The sequence below is a fragment of the Anas acuta genome, chromosome 3 (genome assembly GCF_963932015.1).
Source record: "Anas acuta chromosome 3, bAnaAcu1.1, whole genome shotgun sequence".
In the NCBI taxonomy this organism is placed as follows: Eukaryota; Metazoa; Chordata; class Aves; order Anseriformes; family Anatidae; genus Anas; species Anas acuta.
Genome location: NC_088981.1, coordinates 95703706 through 95728150, shown reverse-complemented (window position 1 = coordinate 95728150; position 24445 = coordinate 95703706). Strand labels below are relative to the sequence as shown.

General features: G+C 36.9%; 1 protein-coding gene across 2 annotated transcripts in view; it reads right to left on the bottom strand.

Moving 5' to 3' along the window:
* CSMD1 (CUB and Sushi multiple domains 1) overlaps positions 1 to 24445 on the bottom strand; it is a 1153949-nt gene that overhangs the window by 246551 nt on the left and 882953 nt on the right. For both annotated transcript variants that reach the window (XM_068678424.1, XM_068678425.1), the window contains exons 18-21: positions 19138 to 19326; positions 16744 to 16860; positions 15087 to 15302; positions 13264 to 13452 (exon numbers count right to left, since the gene is read on the bottom strand). In XM_068678424.1, coding sequence (XP_068534525.1) covers positions 13264 to 13452; positions 15087 to 15302; positions 16744 to 16860; positions 19138 to 19326 — 711 coding nt within the window. The remainder of the gene's footprint in view (positions 1 to 13263; positions 13453 to 15086; positions 15303 to 16743; positions 16861 to 19137; positions 19327 to 24445) is intronic.

The window sequence follows — 24445 nt, the reverse complement described above, 5'->3', positions numbered from 1 at the left end:
TCTCGAGCACCTCCATGTAGTGAAGGGCCCAAAACTGAACACAGTACTCGAGGTGTGGCCTCACGAGAGCCGAGTACAGGGGGACAATCACTTCCCTAGACCTGCTGGCCACACTGCTTCTTATACAAGCCAGGATGCTGTTGGCCTTCTTGGCCACCTGAGCACACTGCTGGCTCATATTCAGTCGACTATCAACCAATACTCCCACGTCCTTCTCTGCCAGGCAGCTTTCTAACCACTTATTTCCCAGCCTGTAGCAGTGCTTGGGGTAAAATACTTGATTTTATTTCTACAGGAAACAAAAAGAGAAGGTCATATCCATGATGGACACACAAACAGTACAGCTCCTTGCAGAAGACTTAATCACAGAGACCAGAGGAGAGGAAAAAATAATAATAATTAAAAAAATAAATAAATAAAATAAAACCACTAATCTCCTGAATAGCAATCATGTGCTTAGTTTTGCATATTATATAAGACAGTAAAAGTTAAAACAACCTCATTAAAAATCAATAAGACCATGGGGAAGTGAGAAGCTTACGCTGATGACATTTTACACAGCTGGGAAAACCAACATTCTCCATGTTAAGGGAAGCTTCATTTTTTTATCCCTATCTTTCCCTTTATTCCACAAATCCCACTGAAAGTGAACGTATTTAAAACAATTTTTACCACTTGCATTAGCTTGCTGGTATTAAACTTTCTCAGTAAGTTTTCCCAGTAATTTTTCCCACTTTTCATAGTACTTAATTTCATTAAGACCAACCATAACCTTGACTGGTCTTTATCTGTGTGAATGTTCTCTGAAAAAGGTAAACAATGAACCTAAAGGCCACCAAAAGAAAAACATGGGCAGCCAGCCTTAAGCAATCCTTTTACAAGACTGTTCAGATTCAAAAGGAGATTATGATTAACATTGCTAACAGCAGCTATAAATCTAAGAGAATTGACATAGAGATGTCTTCATCTACCATGAGTGTAAAGAAAGCTTGAATAAAAGTTTGAGCTAATTCCAGTTGAAATAGTTTCAGTTACTTACTTGGTCATGTTGCCCTTTCAATATTCAAAGCTGAAGCAGAAGGCATGGGAATCATTGCTTCTAAAAACAGTGCAGTTCTCTGTGCTGTGCTTTGCACACTGTTGAGCTAAGCCAGACAAACAAAAACAATACAGCTGCTGCTCATCTTGCTTGACTTCTACTTTTTTTTCTTTGCCCTGCCCCTTTCCCAGGTGATTGTTTGGGTGCCAGGTGGGCCTAATGATATATAAGCTGCAGGTGTCCCACCAGAGAGCTCTTTCTACTTGAGTGGTGCTTCAGAGGTGTTTTGTTTTTCCTTCAGTTTTTCTTTCAACCCCTTGCAGGCTTCTTTAAGTGGGTCAGAGTGTATGGGCTGGGGTGTTTCTAAGTTGAGAGAGGTAAGCATGCCTTTTTGAGGTAACAACTAGTAGGATCTTTCAGAGTAAGGCAAACTGTATAGTAGTAGGTACCTTTACTGCATGCAGCTCTTCTTCAGGTGAGTAATGTTTAGAGCATACTTATGGATAGGAAGATCCATAAGATCCAAACATTACTTTGCATGTTTGTTTTGTGGTTCTAGGTCTCTTCTGATTTTTTCAGTTTCACAGAATTATGGGATTTACTGTGAATGTGACCTTATGCCTTTCGTGTATGTCAAATATTATCCAAGTTCTAACCTTGGTGTTAGAGTGATGGAGCAGGGTTTAGGGGAAATGTATCATCTGAATTCCCTGTGCCAGTAAGTATCTGAAAACAGCAGGAGTAGGCACGTAAGGTGTAGCCTTTTTCAGGGCTAGGGACAGTTTCTTATATTTCTGGAGCTTTTTTTCCTGCTGTTTTGTTGGCTGTAAACATGTACACATGTTTCTTTCTTACTATTCTTTTTTGCTCTAGTAATCTTTTTTTTAATGGTAACTGTTTACTTTTTTTATTATCAATATGGTCAGTGGCACCTAAATCTTCAGATTAAACAGAAAAGACCTCTTTGTTACTTTAACCTAAAATCTACCTCCATTTTCTTATGTATTATAAATATGTTTTGTGGAAAAAGCCAAAAAATGGGTAACTCATGAGATTTATCAGAAGTCTGTTTTAAGCAAAAATAGACAAAGGAAACTAAGAATTATATGGAAAGAAATGGGGGGGAAAAAAAAACTTCCATTCAAAAGTATAGGAGAGACCTCTTAAGCTAGAAAAGACATAAGGGAGTTGTCGTAACTCATAACTCTTGGACAATTCTTTTGAGGTTGAGGGAGGAAAAGTACATTCTTGCAGAAGTAACATAAAATAGCACCTACTGTGCTCTGACAGAGTTCATAAAATTAAGAGATCTGTTTTTATATTGAAGGGGTCTGTTTAATTGAGAATAGGCTATAAATAAAAAGTGAAGATTTAAATATGAAACATTATTTAATCTGGATAAGAATTGTGTTAACTCACATTAACTATCACAGCTAATATAATTCCCTAATTTGAGAACTACAAAAGAAACATTCAGATAGAAAGGAAGGAAGATTACCATTATAAAACACTAAACATCAAGCACCTATTTTTTAAGTACAGGAGATATTTTTCTGATGTCTTCAGTGAATAGCTGTGTGTTCTTAGCTGAGGACGAAGAGCAGGAGTTAATGACCTTCTTTAAGGATATGCTATTATTTATTCACCAAAATTGTGTTTGAGTTGAATTGTAATGCATACTAATTTCAAGTAGCTAATTTAAATTAAAATGCGCTCACAGTGCTACAGGTGTTTGTGCTTTTGTATCTAAAAGAAGAATAGATTCTCTAAAATCCAGACTTCCAAACTTTCTACATAGCTTGGTTACTAGTTGGGTAAAAAGTTATTGTCATCACATCTAAATGGCTTATTACATCACTAAAACTAGCATATACCAAAACTAAACTTGCTCTGCATATATAAGTTACTGGTTCCAATTCAGATTTCTCACTTTTCAAATCTGCCAAACCATAAACATCTGCCAAATGGCAGCATGTAAAAGCCAAGACCACTTAAACTTTTAAGAAAAATTCAATATAGCATTGAATCTCTTTTTCAGGATGTGACAACCAGATAAAAGCAGATTAAACTTATTCATTACTACAACTTTTGGACCTTCAGTGTTTTTTAAAGTTAATTTTATATATTATGAAATCCAAAATACCTCAGTATCCTGTAGGTATACTATTAATCAGTGTATACTACCTATAACCATAGGCAAAAGGTTTTAAAGGAGAAACCATATGCCTTATTTCCACTGTTTTCTGAGTAGTCTATTATAACCTTGTTGAGAACTGCAGCAGACTGGAAAAAGCTACCTTATTAAGCTGTTCTTTTATTTTCTTGCAGTGAGAGCAATCTGCCTGGCATAGACACTTGACCCCATTCTTTGTTCTTTTGCCTAATAAACTCACTTAAATTCCATTTACATAAGTATCTTTTTTCTTTTATTGTCTGTCTTGAAGTAGGATAAAAGGAAACTGTAGAAAGTAGATTTTTTTTGAAAATCATTGAACACTTCCTGAGTATGAACACAGACTCTATAAAACAAACAAAATTCAGGGACTCTTTATATGCGTTGAAATACAGTTCATGTAAAAATGTAACAACTTTATTTAATGGAAAAGTTAACTTCATTATTCTTCCATACATCTTGCTAAAAGGTTTGACAGGACAAACATCTCTTCAATGCAGAGATCAAATAAAAGTAGTATATTGTCAGTTTAAAGTCTTTTCTGCTCTTCTACTGAGTGCAGAATATCTTTGTATTTACAAAATGATGCAGCAGTCCATAAAATGAGAACAAGTTGAGCTCAGACAGTTGATGCTTCTTTGCATTTCTATAGGACAATATTGTTACCCAGTAGGATGATCATCCAACATTATCACAAGGGCAAAGGGATCGTGGATGAAGTGGAACCTGCCATTATATGATCTATCTTCATATAAAAGCAAGAAGTTAGGTTTTCTCCACAGGCATTGCCTGATAGGTCTCTAAAGCCCATAGCTGTGCATATGACTTAGATATAGACACAACATGACTACACTCAAGCACAGTTTCATGTACAAACTCAGGTGCAGTGCAGGGAGATGCAGCTTCTGATTAACTGGAATGCCACATCCACAAGGTGCACGTGAAATTTGCACAGGACCTCTGCTGCACAGTGACCTAACTTCTGTAATACCTTTCATTTCCAGTTCTTCAGCCACTCTTTCACCTGTAAGCCCTGTGCAGGACACCTATGCGCTGCTCTTGCTTTTACCTAGCACTGGTGAATTCTGAATCACTGTTATTGCTGGGTTTCTCCTGAAAAGCGGCTGCCATGGACATTTAAACCATATTGTTCTTACCCCACTTCTCACTCATTTGTCCTGTTGCTTTTAGCTTGTTTGCATCACTCCCAGCCTGGTGGCTTTTAGCTTGTAAGTTTGTATTGGAATAAAGCCTAGTAAATATGAGCAGGTAGTGTTTTTGTTTCTTTTTAAGATGCAATCGATGCTGCACAATAATATACACACAAAGCTTAACTACTAATCAGTTTGGAATGCACATGCTATTCATTGCAACAGCTTCCACCACCTTATTCAGGGCTAACAGCATCATAAACTACCTACAGAGCTTGAGTGGGTCTTCAAGAGACATAGAAGTGTATTACTGAGAAAGCAAGAAAATGTTGGCTTCTTCGTCATTACTATAATCATCATTTTTGCCACACTCTTTATTGGAGAAGTATTAGTGTGGTGACTGCCCTTCCTTTTCCCAGCTGCTGCCTAAGGACTGACTTTCCTTTTTCTTTCTCTATCCTTATCTTTTTTTTTTTTTTCCCCTGAAGATAGATTTCAAATCAAGGTAGATCGTCAACTATGGCCCTCATGTCACTCCTAAGACATTATAAAAAAGCTAGAAAGCTTTACTATGTTGTGTGATGTGGAAACCATAGAATCATACAATCATTTAGGTTAGAAAAGACCTCTAGGATCAAGTCCAACCCTTAACCTAGCACTGCCTAGTCTACCACTAAACCATGTCCCTAAGCACCACATCTGTGTGTCTTAAATGCCTCTAGAGATGGTGACTCAACCACTTCCCTGGGCAGCCTGTTCCAATGCTTTCCAACCTTTTCAGTATAGAAATTTGTTTTTCTAATATCCAATATAACTTCCCCTGGTGTAACTTGAGGCCATTTCCCTTTGTCCCATCACTTGATGCTTGGGAAAAAAAATGATCCTCACCTCACTATAACCACTTTTGAGGTTGTTGTAGAGAGTGATAAGGTCTTCCCTGAGCCTCATTTTCTGTAGGTTAAATAACTCCAGCTCCCTCAACCACTTCTCATAAGATCCATTCCCTAAACACCCTTCACCATCTTGGTTGCCCTCCTCTGGAAGTGCTCCAGCATGTCCCTATAAATTTAAAAACTTAAATTTATGTCACCTATAAATTTAACAATTGAAGTATGACACCAGTTAAATACAGAGTTCCTAAATACAGTGGATCTTGGATACGCGCAGAACCTTAATATAATCTAAAGATTTATATATTCAAATACTAATGCTGTAAAATTTTCTGCTCACGAACAGCCAAACATACCTTAAATGAGGGCTCTCTTTGCCTAAACACTAGCTAAAAATCCATAGCAGTTTTCAGACTTAGTTTGACTTTTCAAAGGTGAACTAAAATTCAAATTTTATGCTACAGAAAATTTAAAGAAAACAATGAACACCAGATCTCAAAGGTCTCAAAGAAATCCCCATTACTATCCAGGCTAACAAGGTCCCCACTTATGCTTCAGTCTCCATGGAAATTAAATCAATGCTACAACATGACAAAGTATCTTAATTATAATTGCTGATTTTGCAATTAATACTAACTAAACTGTTAAAAAGAAACAACTTCTTAAGGTGTCAGCAATTTATTTTAGCACCCTATCATTAATTATTCCTGTATTATTTACTATAACAACTGAACATGATAAATTAACATGATATTAATGTGAATATCAGTGAACAATACCTCAGTGAGTATTTTACTCAAAGTATAATGCACCATTAAAAATCAAGTGCCATGTAAAATTTAATAAAGGAGCAACACCACTTAAGTATGAAATGGAAATATTAGTAGCTGTTGTTTTCAGCTTAATTCTTGAAGTTTGTCACAGCTTGTTTCAGGAATACTCTATGCAATTGAAATGGTTAATGGGGGACAGGGAAGCAATGCAAGTTAAAAAGGGAGAGGAGAGAAGAGGAAACAATAACAACCAAAAAAAGAAAAAAAAAAAAAAAACATAACCTCTTTAAACCGAGTTTATTAATATGTTATGCTTAAACTCTATGCAGTGCCTACCATGAAAGCCTACTTTGAATTGAACAAAACACTGTAGAGATAATATTTTCATGATATATCCTACGTAAAATTTATCACCGTTTCCTAGGGAGACTGAACAGGGAAAACCAGGCAAGTAGACAGAAGCAGCATGTAAATCAAGTAACAGAATGGAAATTAATGTTAAGACAATCTAGGAAAGGGGAGTTGAAGGACTAAGTCAAAGTTTCCTAACCATTATCATGCAATGACCTAATGCCTAAATTCTAGAAGAGCTGACTAATGTGATAAGTTATTTGTCTTATTTATCTTCTTTATGAGCAGCAGAAACCAACCATCTCTTATAAGGGTAGCTTTTCAGCCACAATGCTGAGTAGAGAGGCTAGGTAAAGGTCATTCACATCACTGAAGGTACAAAAAAAAATATACTTTTGCAACTGCTTCAATTTTGCAATTAAAGTTGCAGACAGAATATGGGACAAACTGAATTTATTGTTTTTTACCTAAACTTGTTTTAGATCAAACCTCTATCTTCTGCGATCTCATACACATTGCATTATATTCCTCAAAACAAATCAAGCAGGGTGGACTAGAAATTTCTGAGATGTCTTTTGTAAAAAGAGGAAGTTCCTACACTCAGGCACTGCACCTGCCACTGTAAAGATCTCTACAGCCATCCACTGCCTTCAATAATCAGTGGATAGGAGATCTTTGGAGAGTAGGAAGGAAAGAATGAAATGTCTCACCTCTTTCAGAATTTCATGACACACCAAAAGAGAATACCAAAATTCAAAGGCTCATTCCTTACCTGTCAGAGGATCACTGTAAATAATGAAGTCACATTTCAAAAAGTACTTAGGAGATGATTTAAGTGTACATCAGATTAACGGATTCAAAACTACTCACCAGCCACCTATATCTGGAAATGTGTATACTCACTGGGTATCTCTTGTTTAATGTCACATTTCTGCTTTGGCTTATATCCTATCCCCCTGCCAAGTCTGAGAAGATACTTGCCACTGATATTCAAGAAGAGAATCTGAGCATCATCTAACTTTCTCGCAGTGCTGACAAAGCTTTGCCAGTGTGCAGAAGAAAATATAAAATTCATGAGATCCAGGGAAAGAATTCTGCACTGCAATGTGACAGTGAAATCTATGGATGATGACACTGAGCTGGAAGAATGTATTTTCTAGGGAGTGTGTGGGGGGGAGTTGTGGGGGAGAGATAACGGAATATTTTCTGGATTCTAGATCTACATCTAGTGTTATTGGTTCATTGAATTGCTATATTCAACTAAAAAATGAAATCACTTACAGAAATGTTTTCTCTGAGTCTTCCAATTCCTTTTTTAACAATAGAGCAAATTTACAGTACAGTATGTTAGAAAGCTCCTGACTAATTTGACTTAAAGCAAACTGAAAAGTAAGAAAAGTATGATTAAAAGCATAGTCCTGGTTTTCTAGATGAGATGTAGGAAATCTGCCTTAGTAACATATTTCCCAGACAACTTGTGTGGTTCCTGTTTAAAAATTGATGTAAGACAGTGGTCAAAAACCTGATTGTTATGGTCTCCCCTAGGCAGACTTTAGCCTTGGAATCAACAGATTTAGGAGACATTCCACCTCATTTCGGGACCCCAGTATTCACCAAGTTCCTGAGGTTGGCATATTTTTGGAGATAAGCAGAAGAGCATAACTGCCTAGGAGCATTACTCTTGGCTCTGTACTCTAGGGGGACTAACTCACTAAAAGCTGTGTATGGCCTCAAGAAAAAATAGTCAACTGTGAAATGTAAATGAAACTGTAACAGAATTGTATAATTATAGCCAGAGAAAAAAAGAGCTATTGCAGGAAGAGTAATTGTGAAGAATATGTATCCACATCATTGGGCAGTTCTCTTCACACAGCCACAGAATAAATATAAATGTATATATACATTTTTAACTATGTAAAAATGAGTGATAAAATTGGAATAAATTATATATGTGAAGTAGTGTCAGTAACCATTCGTAACCACAACTAGTAATCAAATGAATGTTTTTGAAATATATGCATCTGTTTCTGGAAAACAGTGGAATAATAATTAAAGCAATCCTAACAACAAAACAACAAATAATAATACAAGATGAGATGTCAACAAAGGAGGAAAGGAAGATTATTGTTTTCTCTTCCTAAATCTCAACTAGACAAAAGATAATCAGGGAAGCTTGTCTGTATTCCAGTAGCTTGTTTTTTACCCACATAAAGGGATACCAACAAACACAGAGGTCATTTTATACAATAATTAAATTAATTCAGAAGTAAATTTGGAAAATTAAACATACAACACATAGACAAACATACCTAGTATAGCAATGTGCCAGGTGGCAATATTGACAAACTTACAGGTAACCAGCTGTTTCAAAGCAGTACAAAACCACCTTTTGGTCAGTACTACCAAACCTAAAGATATAGGTTACTTCAGTGATATTTCTTCTTCAAGACAAAGTAAGTGCACATGTGTTTTCCTAGTAGTCCTGTGCCAGGATTGCTAGGGGAGTATTTTCACCTTGACAGTATCTATAGGAACGCACTCCTTTTTCTATTAATTCTGTGCATCACACAAAATTACACAGAAGCAGAGTATTTCTCTCCATTTCCCTCAATCTGACATTCCTCTCAGCTACACTAAACTTTGAGGAAAGAAGTGGAAGAGGACACTATGAATGCACTTTTAGACGATGTATCTGAAAGAACAGTTACATAAAGGTAGCCAGACAATCTTTTTCCTTCAAAAGACTGTCTGTGTCCTTTATATGGTGGGTAACTACAGAAAGTCCTTGCTGTAGGATTCTTGGAGTCTTTTCAGAGTCACTAGATAAGTAAAAATCACAGGACAGCTCTTCCAAATGCAATGATTCTATGTAGAAATCTTGGAAATACTTAGTACTCTTGTGCAAAAATTGATTGAAGTGTACCATCTGCAGATATCAACTACTAGTACATTTGACAGAGAAACCATCATTTTTACTTGAGTGCTTTTGAGTGAGTTCTTACAGAAAATGGTATTTATTTATGGATGACTCCACGACCTTTCTTTTTAAAAAAAGAATGCAGAATGTGAAAATTTCTGTGAGGAGATAGGCAATCCCAGTCTTTCTACAGTTAGTTTGAGGGGTGGAAAGCAAAGGATCCTCCTGAAAAGTCACATCATGACAATTTAAACTCAGAGGATTCAGCAGACAGATGAAGCATGGAGAGTTGTTTTCACAGGAGAAAGTGTTCCACAAATGTACTGGTTTGGGCTGAAATAGAGTTGATTTTCTTTGTAAAGACTCATATAATGCCATGCTTTAGATTTAAGAAAAGAAGTGTCGATAAAACAGTGATGTTTTGCTATTGCTGAGCAGTGCTTACACAGAGCCAACCCCTTCTCTGCTTCCCATGATGCTCCATCTGCAAGTAAACTGTGGATTCCCAAGAAGCTGGGAGGGGACACAACCAGGACAGCTGCCCCCAGATGAGCAAAGGGATATCCCATACCACATGATGTGCTCAGCAATAAAAGCTGGGGTTAAGAAGAAAGAAGGAGGAAGGGGGACCTTGGAGTTTGGAGTTACTTCCCAAGTAACTATTAAGTGTGATGAAGCCCTGCTTTCCTCAAAATTGCTAAACATCTGCCTGACAATAGGAAATAGTGAACGAATTCCTTATCTTATTTTGCTTGCACATGCAACTTTTGCTTTACATATTAAACTCTCTTTGTCTCGACCCATACATTTTCTCACTTCTCCTGTTCTGATTCTCTCCCTCATCCCACTGGTGGGAATTGAGTAAGCAGCTGTGGGGGGCTTATCTGCCTACTGGGGTTAACCCACAACAACAGCTGTAAGAGAGAAAAAAAAATGAAGAAGATTTTTAATCTTCCGAGATGAGGAAATTGGGCACCACTTTGGGTAATTATCATGTCTGTTCTTTAAGCAGTAACAAGGGAGTCAACCCTAAGGCCTTGAATCTCCTCCACACTTTTTAATTATAAACAGCAAGGCTCTTTTCATCGGTAATTATAGTTTAAGTAGGTGGCTGGAGGCACAAACTGCTTTCAAGCCAGAAGGGAGAGGTCCTACTGGAGGACATGGAAATAGAGTGATGACCAAGATGGAAATTCTAGCTAGTTTTCAAAACTGATTGTTATGAGCTAGAATAATGCTATATAACCACTTGAGATACATGGCTGAGATAAACACTAAAATCATTGTAATTGAAAGTTCAGAATGTAAACCAGGATAAGAAAGAAAGGGCTGACATTGGGAAATAAGATGTACGTGGACACCTATTTATGAACTTCTTTGTGATTTTGTAGATACATGTAGACCTGGCAGTGTTCTTTTTGCTGTGTAAAAGCAGGTTCCTTACTAAAGAAGGGATTTTGCCTTATTCTGAGAACCAACCAACTTCCAGTCACTCAGATAAAAACCTTTGAAGATCCAGGTCCTCCACAGCATGGAAAGAAGTCCAGTGAAAATTATGATATTGCTATCCTTATGGGACTCAAAGTCTTTGACTAAAAATGACAGGGTCATGATGTTAGGCTAACGAGAACTCACAAGCTCTGCTTTTGCCTTACCTGAAAAATGACTCTTTAAAGGAGAAGAAATGAAGAAAAAGCACAAATGGTTCTCTAACCATGAAAATTTCAGAATATATTAGAGATGAACCCTGAAGGAAAGATTTGAAATTACTTACTTGGATATAGAAGGGTGAAAGTCAATAGCTTTGGAAGTTCTGATGGTTTATGTGTTTTGTTTTTTTTTTCTTTACCAGCAGATGTCTGAGTACACATTCTGCGACAGAAATCAGTATTTGTTTGGGTAAATGTTTAGTCTATAAATTAAATTCAATTAAATTTGAAGGCCTTTTATCCTGAATCTGATTAAAAGAGTCATTAAAGTAAATATTACCATATGTCCTAAAAAGACCTAAAAAAAATGTTGATATATAAAGCCGGGTGTGTATATAGCATGCCGATGAGTTTGGACAGTGTGGAAATGATAATGAGGAAGAAATACTCTAGAGACTATTGAACCCAGTAATGTACTTGCAACTTTGTGCCACTGAGTTAAGACTAGATTTAATTTCTGAATGTATGCTGTAAAGCCAGCAGATATCAGGGCAAGTATTTTCTTCTCCCCCTTTTGAGAAGGAAGTTGTCTTTGTGTGAACTACGCATCAAGATAAGAGGATATCTTTATCCTTAATGTTTTAGGTGTCATAGCAACAAGAAATAAGACCTCTGTAAACATCCTTGGTGCTGAGAAAAGTATGAAAGTAGCTTGAACTGAAGGGCACTGACTGCCAATTTCCACCTCAGTTCCACTAAGCTGCTTGGCAGAGTGTCTTTCCTTGTATTTTTCTTAGTTGTATCATTCCTTCCTGAAAGATCTCTTTTAGTACTCTGATTTCCTGCATTTATAGCTTTAACTCCTCTTTTGATTGATCATAAGGGTGGCTGAAGAATTATTTTTAGAAAATATTTTTCTCGCTGGATGACTCCCTTATTTGGAGGGCTGCAACCTCACTAACTGGTGTTAAGAATGTAAATAGACAAAGATCTAAATGGAGTATCAGAAATACCTTCAGGTATATTTCTGATATATATTTCTGACAGCTATAGAATGGCAGAGTACTCTTAAAAATCAGGAAAACTAAGATGGTACATTCAAGGTATGTGAATATCCTTACAGTGAAATTTGTACATTTTAAATTGATATATGATGATGTGCACTTGGTTAGCCACCGTTCATAGTCAAACAGCGTTAAGAAGCTAGCTGAAAATAGCCTAAGACTTAAATTAAATGTGTATATATACTCACACACACACACATATATTATATATATGAAATATATTATATATATAAAATATATTTATAATATAATATATATATTTGCAATATATATAAATATATATGTGTGTGTGTATATATATATTTAAATGGTAAATGCCATGCAATGTTGGCTTCTCTCTAATTGGTTTAATGAGCCCAGGTCATTAAAATATAATTACAAATACTTTCCTTTTTGCCAGAAAAAACTACATATATGTATTCTATGAGTATTTACAATGTAGGACTTACAGCTTTTTTCAGATATAAATATATTTGCTTTTATAATAAGCAAAGCAATCATGCCAAAGGTGAGTGTCTCCCTTAATGAAATAAAATTTTATTTAAATAGCGCTCTTAATGCAATCCATTTACAGGTAGGTGTGTGAAAGTATTTGACATTTCAGAAGTCTTACGTCAATAGTAGCTATCAGATTCACTCATATACTGGTAATAAAAATCTCATCAAATCAACTACAGCAACTGTACAAATTTTATAGAATCCAGTCCCAACACTGCTCACAAAAAAGACCTATTTACCCACTTTGAGCTTATAGTTATGATTTTTAACAACAGTGCATTAATTTAAAAATTACACTTTACTATTGTAAATACATAAATATTGTAATACAGTGTATAGCTTTTAAACTGTGGAAAAAAAAAGTTTAGATTTACAATAATAAACGCCCTTAAAATCCTTTGGGTACTGTTTAAAGGCTGTTCTCACCTAAGAGCTCTAAACATCGTTTCTTTACCCTGAAATTTGTATCTTAATAAGGGCACATACAGTTCAATTAACATTTTATCTCACAAGACATTCTGATATTACTTTCTATCATGGTTCTTAGTATTCCTCTTTCTTCTTTTTGCTCTCTAGGTAAAAAAAAAAAAAAAAAAAAAAAAAAAGACATGGAGTACTTGTCTTGCACTGACTAAAGTTTCTACAGCTTGGGGATCAATCTTTTCAACCCAAGTGCTTTGTTCTCCACCCAATATTCTGAAACATGCCATGCGCTAATAACGACTTGATGAATGAAATGAAAGCATGTGACCACCTACCCACACACCTTGGCAGAGGTGCACTCCATACACGCCGACCACCACCCAGACAGGTAAGTTTATTAGCACCTTCCAAGCGATATCCAGGGAAGCAAGAAAAGATCAAGGAATCTCCAACACCAAACTGAAAGCCAATTCGCCTGCTGAAGGCAGGAACACCAGGATCATCACATGGTTCCAGATCATATTCTGCAGACAATAAAACATAGCATGTAATATATTGGACAAGTTGTTCACATGGGGAAGAAAAAAACCTTGTCAAATGAGTTACATTTTTCAGTATGCATCACTTGAAAAACGTGTATTTCAGAGCTATTTTCTCTATTTAAAATAGCACCGTTTCTATATTTTTATTATGGCTATATACACAGTAATTATGTATCTATTGTATACCACCTACACTACATTTATTTTCCTAATTTCGAAGGGCTATAATCAGTTTGTACTCTCACTGGTTTACTATAATTTTCTTTAATTACATCCTCTATATTATTCTTGGTTCATTTGATCTGAACTCCCAAACAGTTTTAGAAGTGAGACTTACAGTTTAAAAATTCATTATGTATGAAGAAAATCTGACAAAAAATCAAATGAAATGTCAGGTGAATAAAAAGACATATGACCACATTTTCAAAAAATGTACTTCTGTTTTTCAAGTAAAGCTATACTCTTTCACTAACAAACTCTATTTGCATGCCTTTTAGAAATCAAACAAGTGTCACCTAACTGAATTTAAGTATATATATATATTTTAAGTCTCAGAGTGTCTGAATTTATTTTATCTTTTTTAACTATGAATCAGGAATAATTTCACAGAATTTGCAAATCTATAGGAATATAAAGAAGTAAAAAGTAGTAAAACTGAAGTCCTCAAATGCTTCCTAAAGTGTGTAATTGTTTTTTTTCAGCATTACTTAAATAATGTGTTTAACTGACAGTACATGTATACAGAACAATACCTGTCCTGGAATTATTATTCTCAGAGGAGATGATATAGTAATATCATAATACAGCTTTCAGTTTGTTTTACCCTTAAAAGAAACTGGGAATCAAAAAAAAAAAAAAAAAAAGAAAGGCTGTCTTTCTCTATCCCTTAGTACTGGATATGGAACTACTTTGTACTTTGTCCTGTATATATTGTTGTCTCTATATCATAGGAATAATTAATCATTATTTTTGATTTATTATTTTTGTTGGTGTAATAGTAATAGTAATAGTAATAGTAATAGTAATAGTAATAGTAATAGTAATAATAATAGTAATAATAATATCATTTGATATTAATATTCTATAATTAATATATTATATAACTAATATTATATAATACTAACATAATATTTGTATTATTTATTGTTATCAAATTATTGCTACATATTTATTTTATACATTAGATTAAAATATATATATATTTGCATTGCAGCATGGAATGAAGAGCATGTAAGTGCTATTCACTTTCCCCAGGTGGTGGGAAGATGATGGACAATAAGCATAAGTTGAAATACTTAATAAAACTGTTTCCAACTGGATGCAAGTAAAAACATGTTTTCCAGAGAAGTAGTGCAGTCTTTATCCCTGGAGGTTTTCAAGATCCTTCTTCATAAAACCATCAGCAACCTGGTCTGATCTCATACCTGATCCAGCTTAAGAGCAGGTTGGTTTCAATCACCTGCTGAAGTTCCTTCTGATACAAATTGTTTTTATAATTCTATGATACACAAACATCACTAAGATACGCTTAACAAAGAATTCACAGTTACATGGAAGATATACTAGTCAAACAAGATCTTTTCACTGATGGTCATCAACATCATACCATATCTTACCTGAAAATGTAATGTTGAAGCCTTCATAAGAAATTGAAAAATCAGATATAAATCGAAGCTGTGCAGTAAAATTTCCAAAGAGGCCAGCTTTAATAGTAGGGGGTAAGACTGAGCCAGTTAACCTGGCTACTGGTTCTGTGAAGCTGCCATCTTCAGTTATGAGCAAGTAGTCATGAGAGCTCTCAAGATGAAAGGTATGAAAAACCAAATGTACACCTTTAAACATATTAAAAAGGAAGAAAATAAAAGGATTTAACAGGATTTTTTTTCTATTTCGTTATTTAGTTCACAAAAAAAGTAAAACTTAAATGATACAGGAAGATTTTTAGAAAAAGTCAGACATGGAATCAAAACCTGAAATTCAGAGAACACAAATTCCAGAAAGCAAATAGACTCAACCAATCATTTTGTGCACTGGGGTATTTGTTTAGCTCACCATAAATCATCAACTCTGGTAAAATAATTCATAGGATTCAATGTTATTTGTATATAGCACTCTGAAAATCTAAACTTTTATTGTACAGAGCTTACTCAAGCTTCTGTATCTCTTTTATTTCTAATCTCTATCACCATCCCACTATTAAATTAGGAGTCCTACTTTAATAATCAGTTATATTTTTGTATTCATGCTTTGTTTTTTTCATTTCCTCAGATACAATTTTGCTTTTTACTCTGAACTCTAGCAAGTGCCTATACACAAGGACCAAGATGACACAAGTTTTATGTACAGTCTTCAATATATACAGGTTCACATTAGCTAGGTCGCTACTCAGGAAGCGACTGCTTTTCCAATTGCCAACTTCCAGTCCAGCAATGAATTGAATTTTCCATTACACTTAACTTTTAAAATATGATTATTTACTGTAGGGAGCAACAGTCTTCTTAGAAAATCTTCTCACATACTTCAAATTTGAAAATGCCATGAAAGCATTAAATAAGAAAAACAGTCTGTAAAATTTTGAATAGTAGAAACTTCCAACATACCGCTCAGACTAATATCACACATAACAAAGACTTTTCTTGCCATAGAAGGTTGATAGATGAATATTTTCATTATATTTTGATTCAGTGATATATAGCATCATCTATACTTCCTAATATTTATTTATTTATTTATTTACCTTGCTACTTTTATCCATTTCCCCAATGAATAAGCAACTAAGCACACCCAAATGTTACACCACTGTGTATACAACATAAAGATAATTAATTTTTAATAATTTAAGCTTTTAAGCTTCGTGATTTGAGTCTGAAATCTAAGGTTTTTAATACACAGATCAAATCTACTGTTTCATGATTAATATTGGAGAAGAGCAACCAATAAGGCCCTGGAAATTTTCACTTAGTTTTCTAGTTTTATTTAACAAGCAACAATATTATTTTCATATATTTTGGCTCTTATACTTTCTGCCAGTTTTTCTAAGAGAAACTAAAACACATCACCCCAGGTCACCGCAAAAAGAGCATTTCTTTTCCAAAATAAACACAAATTAAAAAGATTACAACATTTGGAGGCATTCATTTTGTGAAATTAAGCTTCCTCAAAAGAACGGCAGAAAACAATGCTTTATGTGGATTCATAAATGACATTTTGCTCGTTTGAATTTATAAAACACAGAGATTACATATAAATATGCAATTCATATTAGATTCTTACCCTTGCCATGTGACACTTCAATAGTCCAAGTACAGTTTAAAGAGTTTGGATAAAAATCAGGAAAACCTGGAGAAAGAATAGTTCCACTCTTCCCATGAATGTATCCGCCACATAGTGCTTAATAGAAAAACAAACAAACAAAAAAAACAAACAGAAGTTGTACTGTTTATAATTGAAAAAAAGTAAAAGTTCACTTTTTAAACTACAAAAATTGAAAAATAGGGTCAAGTATTAAATTAGGAAGTTAATTTGTCTGAAGCCATGACATTCATGTTTGACAACAATTTGTTTATTCTTAAAGTAGTCTTTTAACAAAATTTTATTTTTCCTCTACAACCTCTTCTGTTAGTTGTCGGGATACCAAAATAAGTAAATCCATGTTCCAGATAGTTAAGTATTTAATTCTGTTTTCATCAAAAAATATAAGAAAAAGTATGTATTTTTCTTCGAAGAATAGAAAAGCGTTTTTGCTATTTGATTTCTTTTGTGAGATTCAGGGAAAAAAAATAAGGTTCACACAAGTATTCTCACAAGAACTCTCACAGGTTCACATAAGCATTTTGAAAGACACAAGAACTATGCCAGAAAAATTTTATGCATATAAGCATTTTGCTAAACTAGGCTGATCAAATTTGCATGGTAAATTAATTAAAGTAAAATAAAGATTTGCATTGCTGAATTACTCACTATCTCATAAATACAGCATGGCTGTTCATTTCTTTCATCTGTTGCTGTCCAGCTTTATATGCTCTTTCAAATTTTAACAAACTGAATATTTTAAAATACATCAATAAAGCATTAAGATGCTTTTAGTCTTCACACAGAAGGATAAACCTTGTCATGAACTAGATAGCAAATATACATGACAAATAATGCAATACACTTTCAGAAGTTCTACGCACATACATGTATGCACACCTATAATGGTAGCATTATGACTATGGTTCTGTTTTCATTTCTTATCAGACTAAGGTGTTTGTTAAAGTTTATTTATTTTGAATTTATGTATTTTATACATATGTTTAAAAATAAGTAGAAGAAATGTTTTAGCCTGGTTTTGCCTGCATAAATATACTACCACACCTAAGCATGAAGGAGAATGAATGGATAAAACCACAGTAAATGTATGGTTAGTAATATTACTTAATAAGTAAAGTTAATACAGATAACACATTCTTAATGAACTCTAATATGAACTCATTCAAAATCCTTGCTATTCTGTAAACGATACGGAAGGAAGAAAAATATTTGTCAGTGAAAGAAGACATTAAATAGGGGGGAGGGGGTTAAATAATTAAAAACGAAGTTAGAAGCTGAAATACTTTGTTGAATCTAACTCTAATTTTGGTCTCTGACATTCCACTGTAATTAATGGAAACCTTGGACCTGAAAAAGGGAGTGAAAAATTCACTTATGTAAGTAATTTACTAAAGCGAGGACCTTTGTTGATGTGGGCTTGGATCTTCATACACTGAACTTTTGCCACAGTTATATATTAACAAGAAAGAAGCCTGACCAAAGCAAACAGGATATAACAGGTAACCATTTAATAATTAGAAGGAAGAAGATAAGAAAATTTATAAGAAAGTTTTAAAAAAAGGAGCTTACAGAGAATTTCAGGTACACTGGGTTCAATTCCTATTGACATACTTTGCTACATTTGGATATCATTTTCTGTTGTTTCTATTAGAGGGATTTTGAAGCAACTATATAAACATTCCATGAAAAAATGAGTTGATTATGTAGTTCATACAAAAAAACAACTTAGAAAAAATCCAATGATAAAAAGAACACAGACATGTTTGCTAGTATACATGTAGTTCAGCATTTACTATTTTTTTATTTTTTTTTAAGAAAGATGTGGACAGCTTCCTATTGCATATCTCCCAAAACATTTCTACTACAGTATTTCTACTACTTTTCTAATCAAGATAAACCCATTTCTACCCACCTATAAAGAGAAACTTGCCTTTCTACAATAACAAGAGCACATGCATACCCATTTTCCAGTTTTACCACTTCTGTCAACGACTAACACTAGACATTTTAGAAGCACATAAAAAATAGAGCTCTAAATATAGTTTTATTGTTCCCCAACTTTGCAATGTCTTGCTTTTTCTGAAGTTACTAAACTGCAGACTTGTAATGTTTCTATATATAGAAACACAATTAATATATATATACCTGTAAATTTCACTGATCATTTTCAGTATTTGAAAGTTGACACAGAGATGTGAAGTATTGCTTTTATTAACAATAAAATAATTTTTAAAAATATGGATCTTGCTGTGATTGAAGGTAGTTAGTCATAATAATAGGTTTAATTAGATCTTGAAAATAAGAGATTAACTTTGTTGGACTTTAAAGATGCCACCTGAAGAACTTGACACTTACCATCACAGCTGGGTAATGCATGATTCCACTGATGGTTTCGTTCACATATGAGTGGTTCTTCATCACTCAGGGTATATCCTGGATCACAGCTAAAAGTTACTGTAGAGCGGATATTAAAGTTGTTACCATGGCGATGGCCATTCACAGGAATCCCTGGGTCAAGGCAGGAATCTGATTCCAGAGTAACACCTGAAATACACAGGTTTAATTTATTTCCTCCCCTTTTTCAGATAGTAAACATGAAAAATCATAAACAGAATGCTAAATGAGTAAGACAGAAGGAAGAAATGGTCCCCAAAAGACACCTCTTAGCATTGCCTGAGCACTGGTGTGGGATATAAAGGACTGTTTCTTTGAAGAGCAGCTTTTCAATTTTCAATCTCACAGAACGGAGAAGCCCAAATTAAGAAGGAAAAAAAAAATTGAGCTGTATATTTGATCAAACAATGAAAAAAAAAAAAAGCCAATGTGTGCACTGAACATCTGCAACTACAGGAAGATATAAAGGTTCAAAGTATTGATACACAACTTTGTCTTTTCATACAATCATAGAATATCCTGAGATGGAAGGGACTCACAAGGATCATTGAGTCCAACTCCTGGCTCCATACAGGACCAACCACCCAAAAATCAGACCACATGTCTGACAGCTCTGTCCAAAAGCTTCTTGAGCTCCAGCAGGCTTGGTGCCATGACCACTTCCCTGGGCAGCTTGTTCCAGTGCTCAACTACCTTCTCGGTGAAGAACCTTTTCCTAACATACAGTATCATATATAAATAATATTTAATTATTCCATTTCATCTATTACATTTCTGATACTGTGGGACAACACAATTTTTTTCTGTTGGAGTAATGGTTATTTGACTTAGCAAAAAGCACAGTATCAAAAACCTGTAATGGATGAACTCAGAAACCACTTGTTATATCTTACACATACAATCCAATGCATCAAAAATGGAAAGATAATGAACATAGCTTATACAGTTGCATAACTGCTTATGTGAAAGAAGAAGTATTTAGTAATTATGTCCTATAGAAAAGTTTGAAAAGTGTATGACAAATAAACCTGAAGCTACACACTGAACAAGGACCAAAATAAAAATAAAAATAAAAATAAATAAAAGAACTTTACATCAAATGGAAGTTCATTATTTTTCCAGGACTACCACATGACCTTAGTAATTAAGTAGAAGCATTAAAAAAATAAGGAAAAGACTGATTTATTAGGGCATAAAGTAAAGGTTTTAGAATTATGGATATGAGGGTTGGAAGCAGGACTACAATCAAAAATAACATAAATAATGATTCTACCTTTCTCAGAGTAATATTCCCTGTACCCTTCAGCTATTTTTTCAGTTGTGAATTCAGATTTGAAAGCTTATGATTTAGTTTTCATGAGGTATCCCTCCCATAAGGTACCTCCTCAAATTCTAAATGTTTCTTTTAGTCTTGACTGCAGGTTCTTAATGCATACAGTACATCGCAGAAGGGAAGCCAGATTCCCTTCACCTGCCTTAAAAGGCTTAATACAGAATCAAAGAACCTTTTTATGTCTACAATATTCTGCAGTGTACGTGGCCTAAATAAATATTGATTGTGGATGAAATTTTAACTTTAATAAACATTATTTTTTTGAGACAAACTATATTTAGTGTTTTGAGGTATGTTACAGTAGATGGAAGTCCACAGCAGCACACTTAAAATTCCTTCCTGTTTGAGCATCCTTCAACCTTTACCCAACACATCAACTGCGTTGGGATTCTGAGTCACGTAAACTCCTATTGGTTTCATTTTGAAACTAAACTGTAACTTTTCAGGTTTTTGCAAAGTGACCAGAAAATGTGGCTACCCTAGCAACTTGCAACTTCTGGCTTGAAATAAAGGTGATGTACAAATAATGAAGTTAGCTCAGGCAACAGAACTTAATTCTGAAGGGAAAATATTCAGTATTTAACGTTTAGCAAACACCTATAGCTGAAAATAAGTTATTTTTATTTGCTTCTTTGGACAAAGATTTTTTCCTTAATGGGAGATAACATAAGACACACTTAATAACTGACAGTTCTGAGAGTCCTGACTACAAAAAGACAATCTTAAACTATAAATGAGAAATCTTGACATCATAGTGATAAATCGTGGGACCGGGGATTGAAAAGGTTGATTTAATACTATTTATAACAATTGGATGAATAAATATTAAAATCTGTGAGAAATGCATGTTTTTCTTCTCCCACCATACTGCAGTACTTCCCACGAAGAGCAGGGAGGAGTAGCTCCCTCAAAAAATGCTCCTTTCACTTCATTCCATGTAGCAGTAAGAATGACTTCGGCAGATAATATTCTACACTATAATTTAATCATTCTCTTTTCAAAGGAACATAACACACAACCCAAAGCTAACTGAAAAATACAATCAAAACAGATGTTGCACCTCACTGAATAATTGAAAAATACGAGCAAGCATCCTTAAAAACTTCACTCTGTCAATATTGACATTTGCCATTTGCCGAGGCGATCGGCTCCGGGGGCAGACGCGTTCTGCAGCGGAGCGGGGGATCGGGCCAGGCAGGGCTAACTTTCCGGCATCGAGCCGACTTCAGGGAGCCGCCAGGAGCCGGCAGCCCTCGTGAGGGAGGCTGACGAGGCGAAGGCGGAGCCAGCAGCGCCCCCTCCCCGGCCGTTCAAAAGCAGCCCCTAGGGAGCGCGGCGAACAGGGCGTGGCGCGTCAGAGGGGAGCGGCGCGGCAGTTAGCCCGGCAGTTAGCGCAGGCAGGGCGAGCAGAAGGGCAGAGAGCAACCCCCTGCCCACAGGAACACCTCTTAACGACAGTCGTTAGCTAGGTGATAATGGTCTCCACCAGGCACGGTGGGCTCTCCAGGAGGTCGGTACACACCCAGACCGACTGCCCGTTAAAGAATGCAGCGGTTCAGGTCACCGGATGCAGGGAGTGTCAGAGCCTGTTGCTGCCATCGGCGGGAGGCAGAGACACTGCGTGCGTGAGGTGCGAGCAGGTGGATGACCTGATCCGCATGGTGGCGGAGCTCAAGGAGGAGGTGGAGAGGTTGAGGGCCATCAGGGAGTGTGAGCGGGAGATAGACTGGTGGAGTAACTCCCTGCAGGGCCTCAAGGAGAGGTATCGAGGTGAGACACCCCAAACGGGGGTGGAGCCCCTGCCCTGTCGCCGTCGGGCAGAGGGAGGGGATCTGGGAGTTGAGGAGGAATGGAAACAGGTCCCTGCTCGACATGGCAGGCAATGCCATCCCCTTCTGGCCCCACCTTCCCAGGTGCCCTTACAAAACAGGTTTGAGGCCCTGGAGATTGACAGACCAGTAACTGAGGAAGAGGTAGCAAGTGTTCCCAGGAGGATGCCTAGGGCGAGGAGGTCGACTCCACGCCTCAGGACTGCCTCCATCAAGAAAGACAGAAGGGTTATTGTTGTGGGAGACTCTATCCTTAGGGGAACAGAGGGCCCTATTTGTCGGCCTGACCCTACCCGTAGGGAAATCTGCTGCCTCCCTGGGGCTCGGGTGAGAGACTTTGCAAAGAAAGTCAAGCGCCTGGTACGGCCCACTGACTACTACCCGCTACTGGTCTTTCAGGCTGGTAGCGATGAAGTAGCAACAAGAAGTCCGAAGGCGATCATGAGAGACTTTTGGGATTTGGGGCGACTACTTAGAGGATCAGGGGCGCAGGTTGTGTTTGCCTCTGTCCTTCCGATAGGGGGGATCGAAGCTGAAAGGTGCGCTGTTCGCATAAACTCGTGGCTTCGTGACTGGTGTGACCGGCACAACTTTGGGTTCTTTGATCACGGGAAGGTCTATGCTACGCCGGGCCTGATGGCACCGAATGGGATGGGCCTCTCTCGGAGAGGGGTAAGGATCTTTGGTCAGGAGTTGGTAGGGCTGATAGATAGGGCTTTAAACTAGAGTCGAAGGGGGAAGGGGCTAAAACCAGGCACACCGGTGAAGACCTAAGGGATGGTACGCTAGAATCAGAGGGGCTGTGTGCCAGTGAGGTCCTTCGGTTAGATCCACAAGGTGCTGAGTGTAAGGAGACGTACCTGAAATGCTTCTACACGAACACACGCAGTATGAGGAATAAAATGGATGAGCTAGAAGTACTGGCCCAGTCCCACAACTACAACATCATCGGCATAAGCGAAACTTGGTGGGATGAGTCCTGTGACTGGGGTGTTGCGATAGATGGTTACAGGCTCTTCAGGAGGGACAGGCAGGGTAGGCGAGGTGGTGGGGTGGCGATGTATGTGAAGCAGGGGCTGGACTGTGTGGAACTCCAGGTCGGCAATGGCAAAGTTGAGAGCCTCTGGGTAAGGATCAAGGGACGAACGAATAAAGGGGATGTCGTTGTGGGAGTCTATTACAGACCGCCTGGCCAGGACGATAGCACCGATAAATTATTCTTTACAGAACTAAGAGAGGCCTCGAGATTAACTCCCCTTGTCCTTATGGGGGACTTCAACCTGCCAGACGTTAACTGGGAGTGCCACACGGCTGACACGAGCAAGTCCAGGAGGTTCATGAAGCACCTAGATGATAACTTCTTGGTGCAGGTGCTAACGGAGCCAACTAGGAAAGGTGCCCTCCTAGACCTGTTGCTAGAAAACAGAGAGGGTCTGGTGGGAGATGTGGTGATTGGTGGCCGCCTCGGTCATAGCGACCATGAAGTGGCTCAGTTCAAAATTTACGGTGACAGAAGGAAAAGTGCCACCAAAACCTCATCCCTAGATATGGGGAAAGCGGACTTCAGGCTGCTCAGGGAACTAGTCAGCAAGGTCCCCTGGGAAACTGCTCTTGAAGGCCTCGATGTCCACCAGTGCTGGTCATTCTTTAAGCGATGCCTCCTAGAAGCACAAGATCAGGCAGTTCCTAAATATCGCAAGTCAGGCAGGCGGGGCAGGAGGCCGGCGTGGCTGACCAGGAACATTCTAATGGAGATTAGGCGGAAACAGAGAGTGTTTCGCTACTGGAAGGAGGGCCAGGTGTCATGGAAAGAATACAGGGATGCTGTTCGTGTTTGTAGGGAGAAAATTCGTGTGGCTAAAGCACACCTAGAGTTGAAGCTGGCTGTGTCTGTGAGAGAAAATAAAAAGGGTTTTTTTTAGATATGTGAATGGAAAAAGGAGAACTAAAGAATACATAGGGCCGCTCCTTGATAGGGAAGGTCTCCTCACAGACAATGACATAGGCAAAGCAGAGACGCTTAACGCCTTCTTTGCCTCTGTCTTCAATGCCGATGATGGGCTTCGGGACCCAGGGTGCCCTGAGCTGGAGGACCGGGACGGTGGGG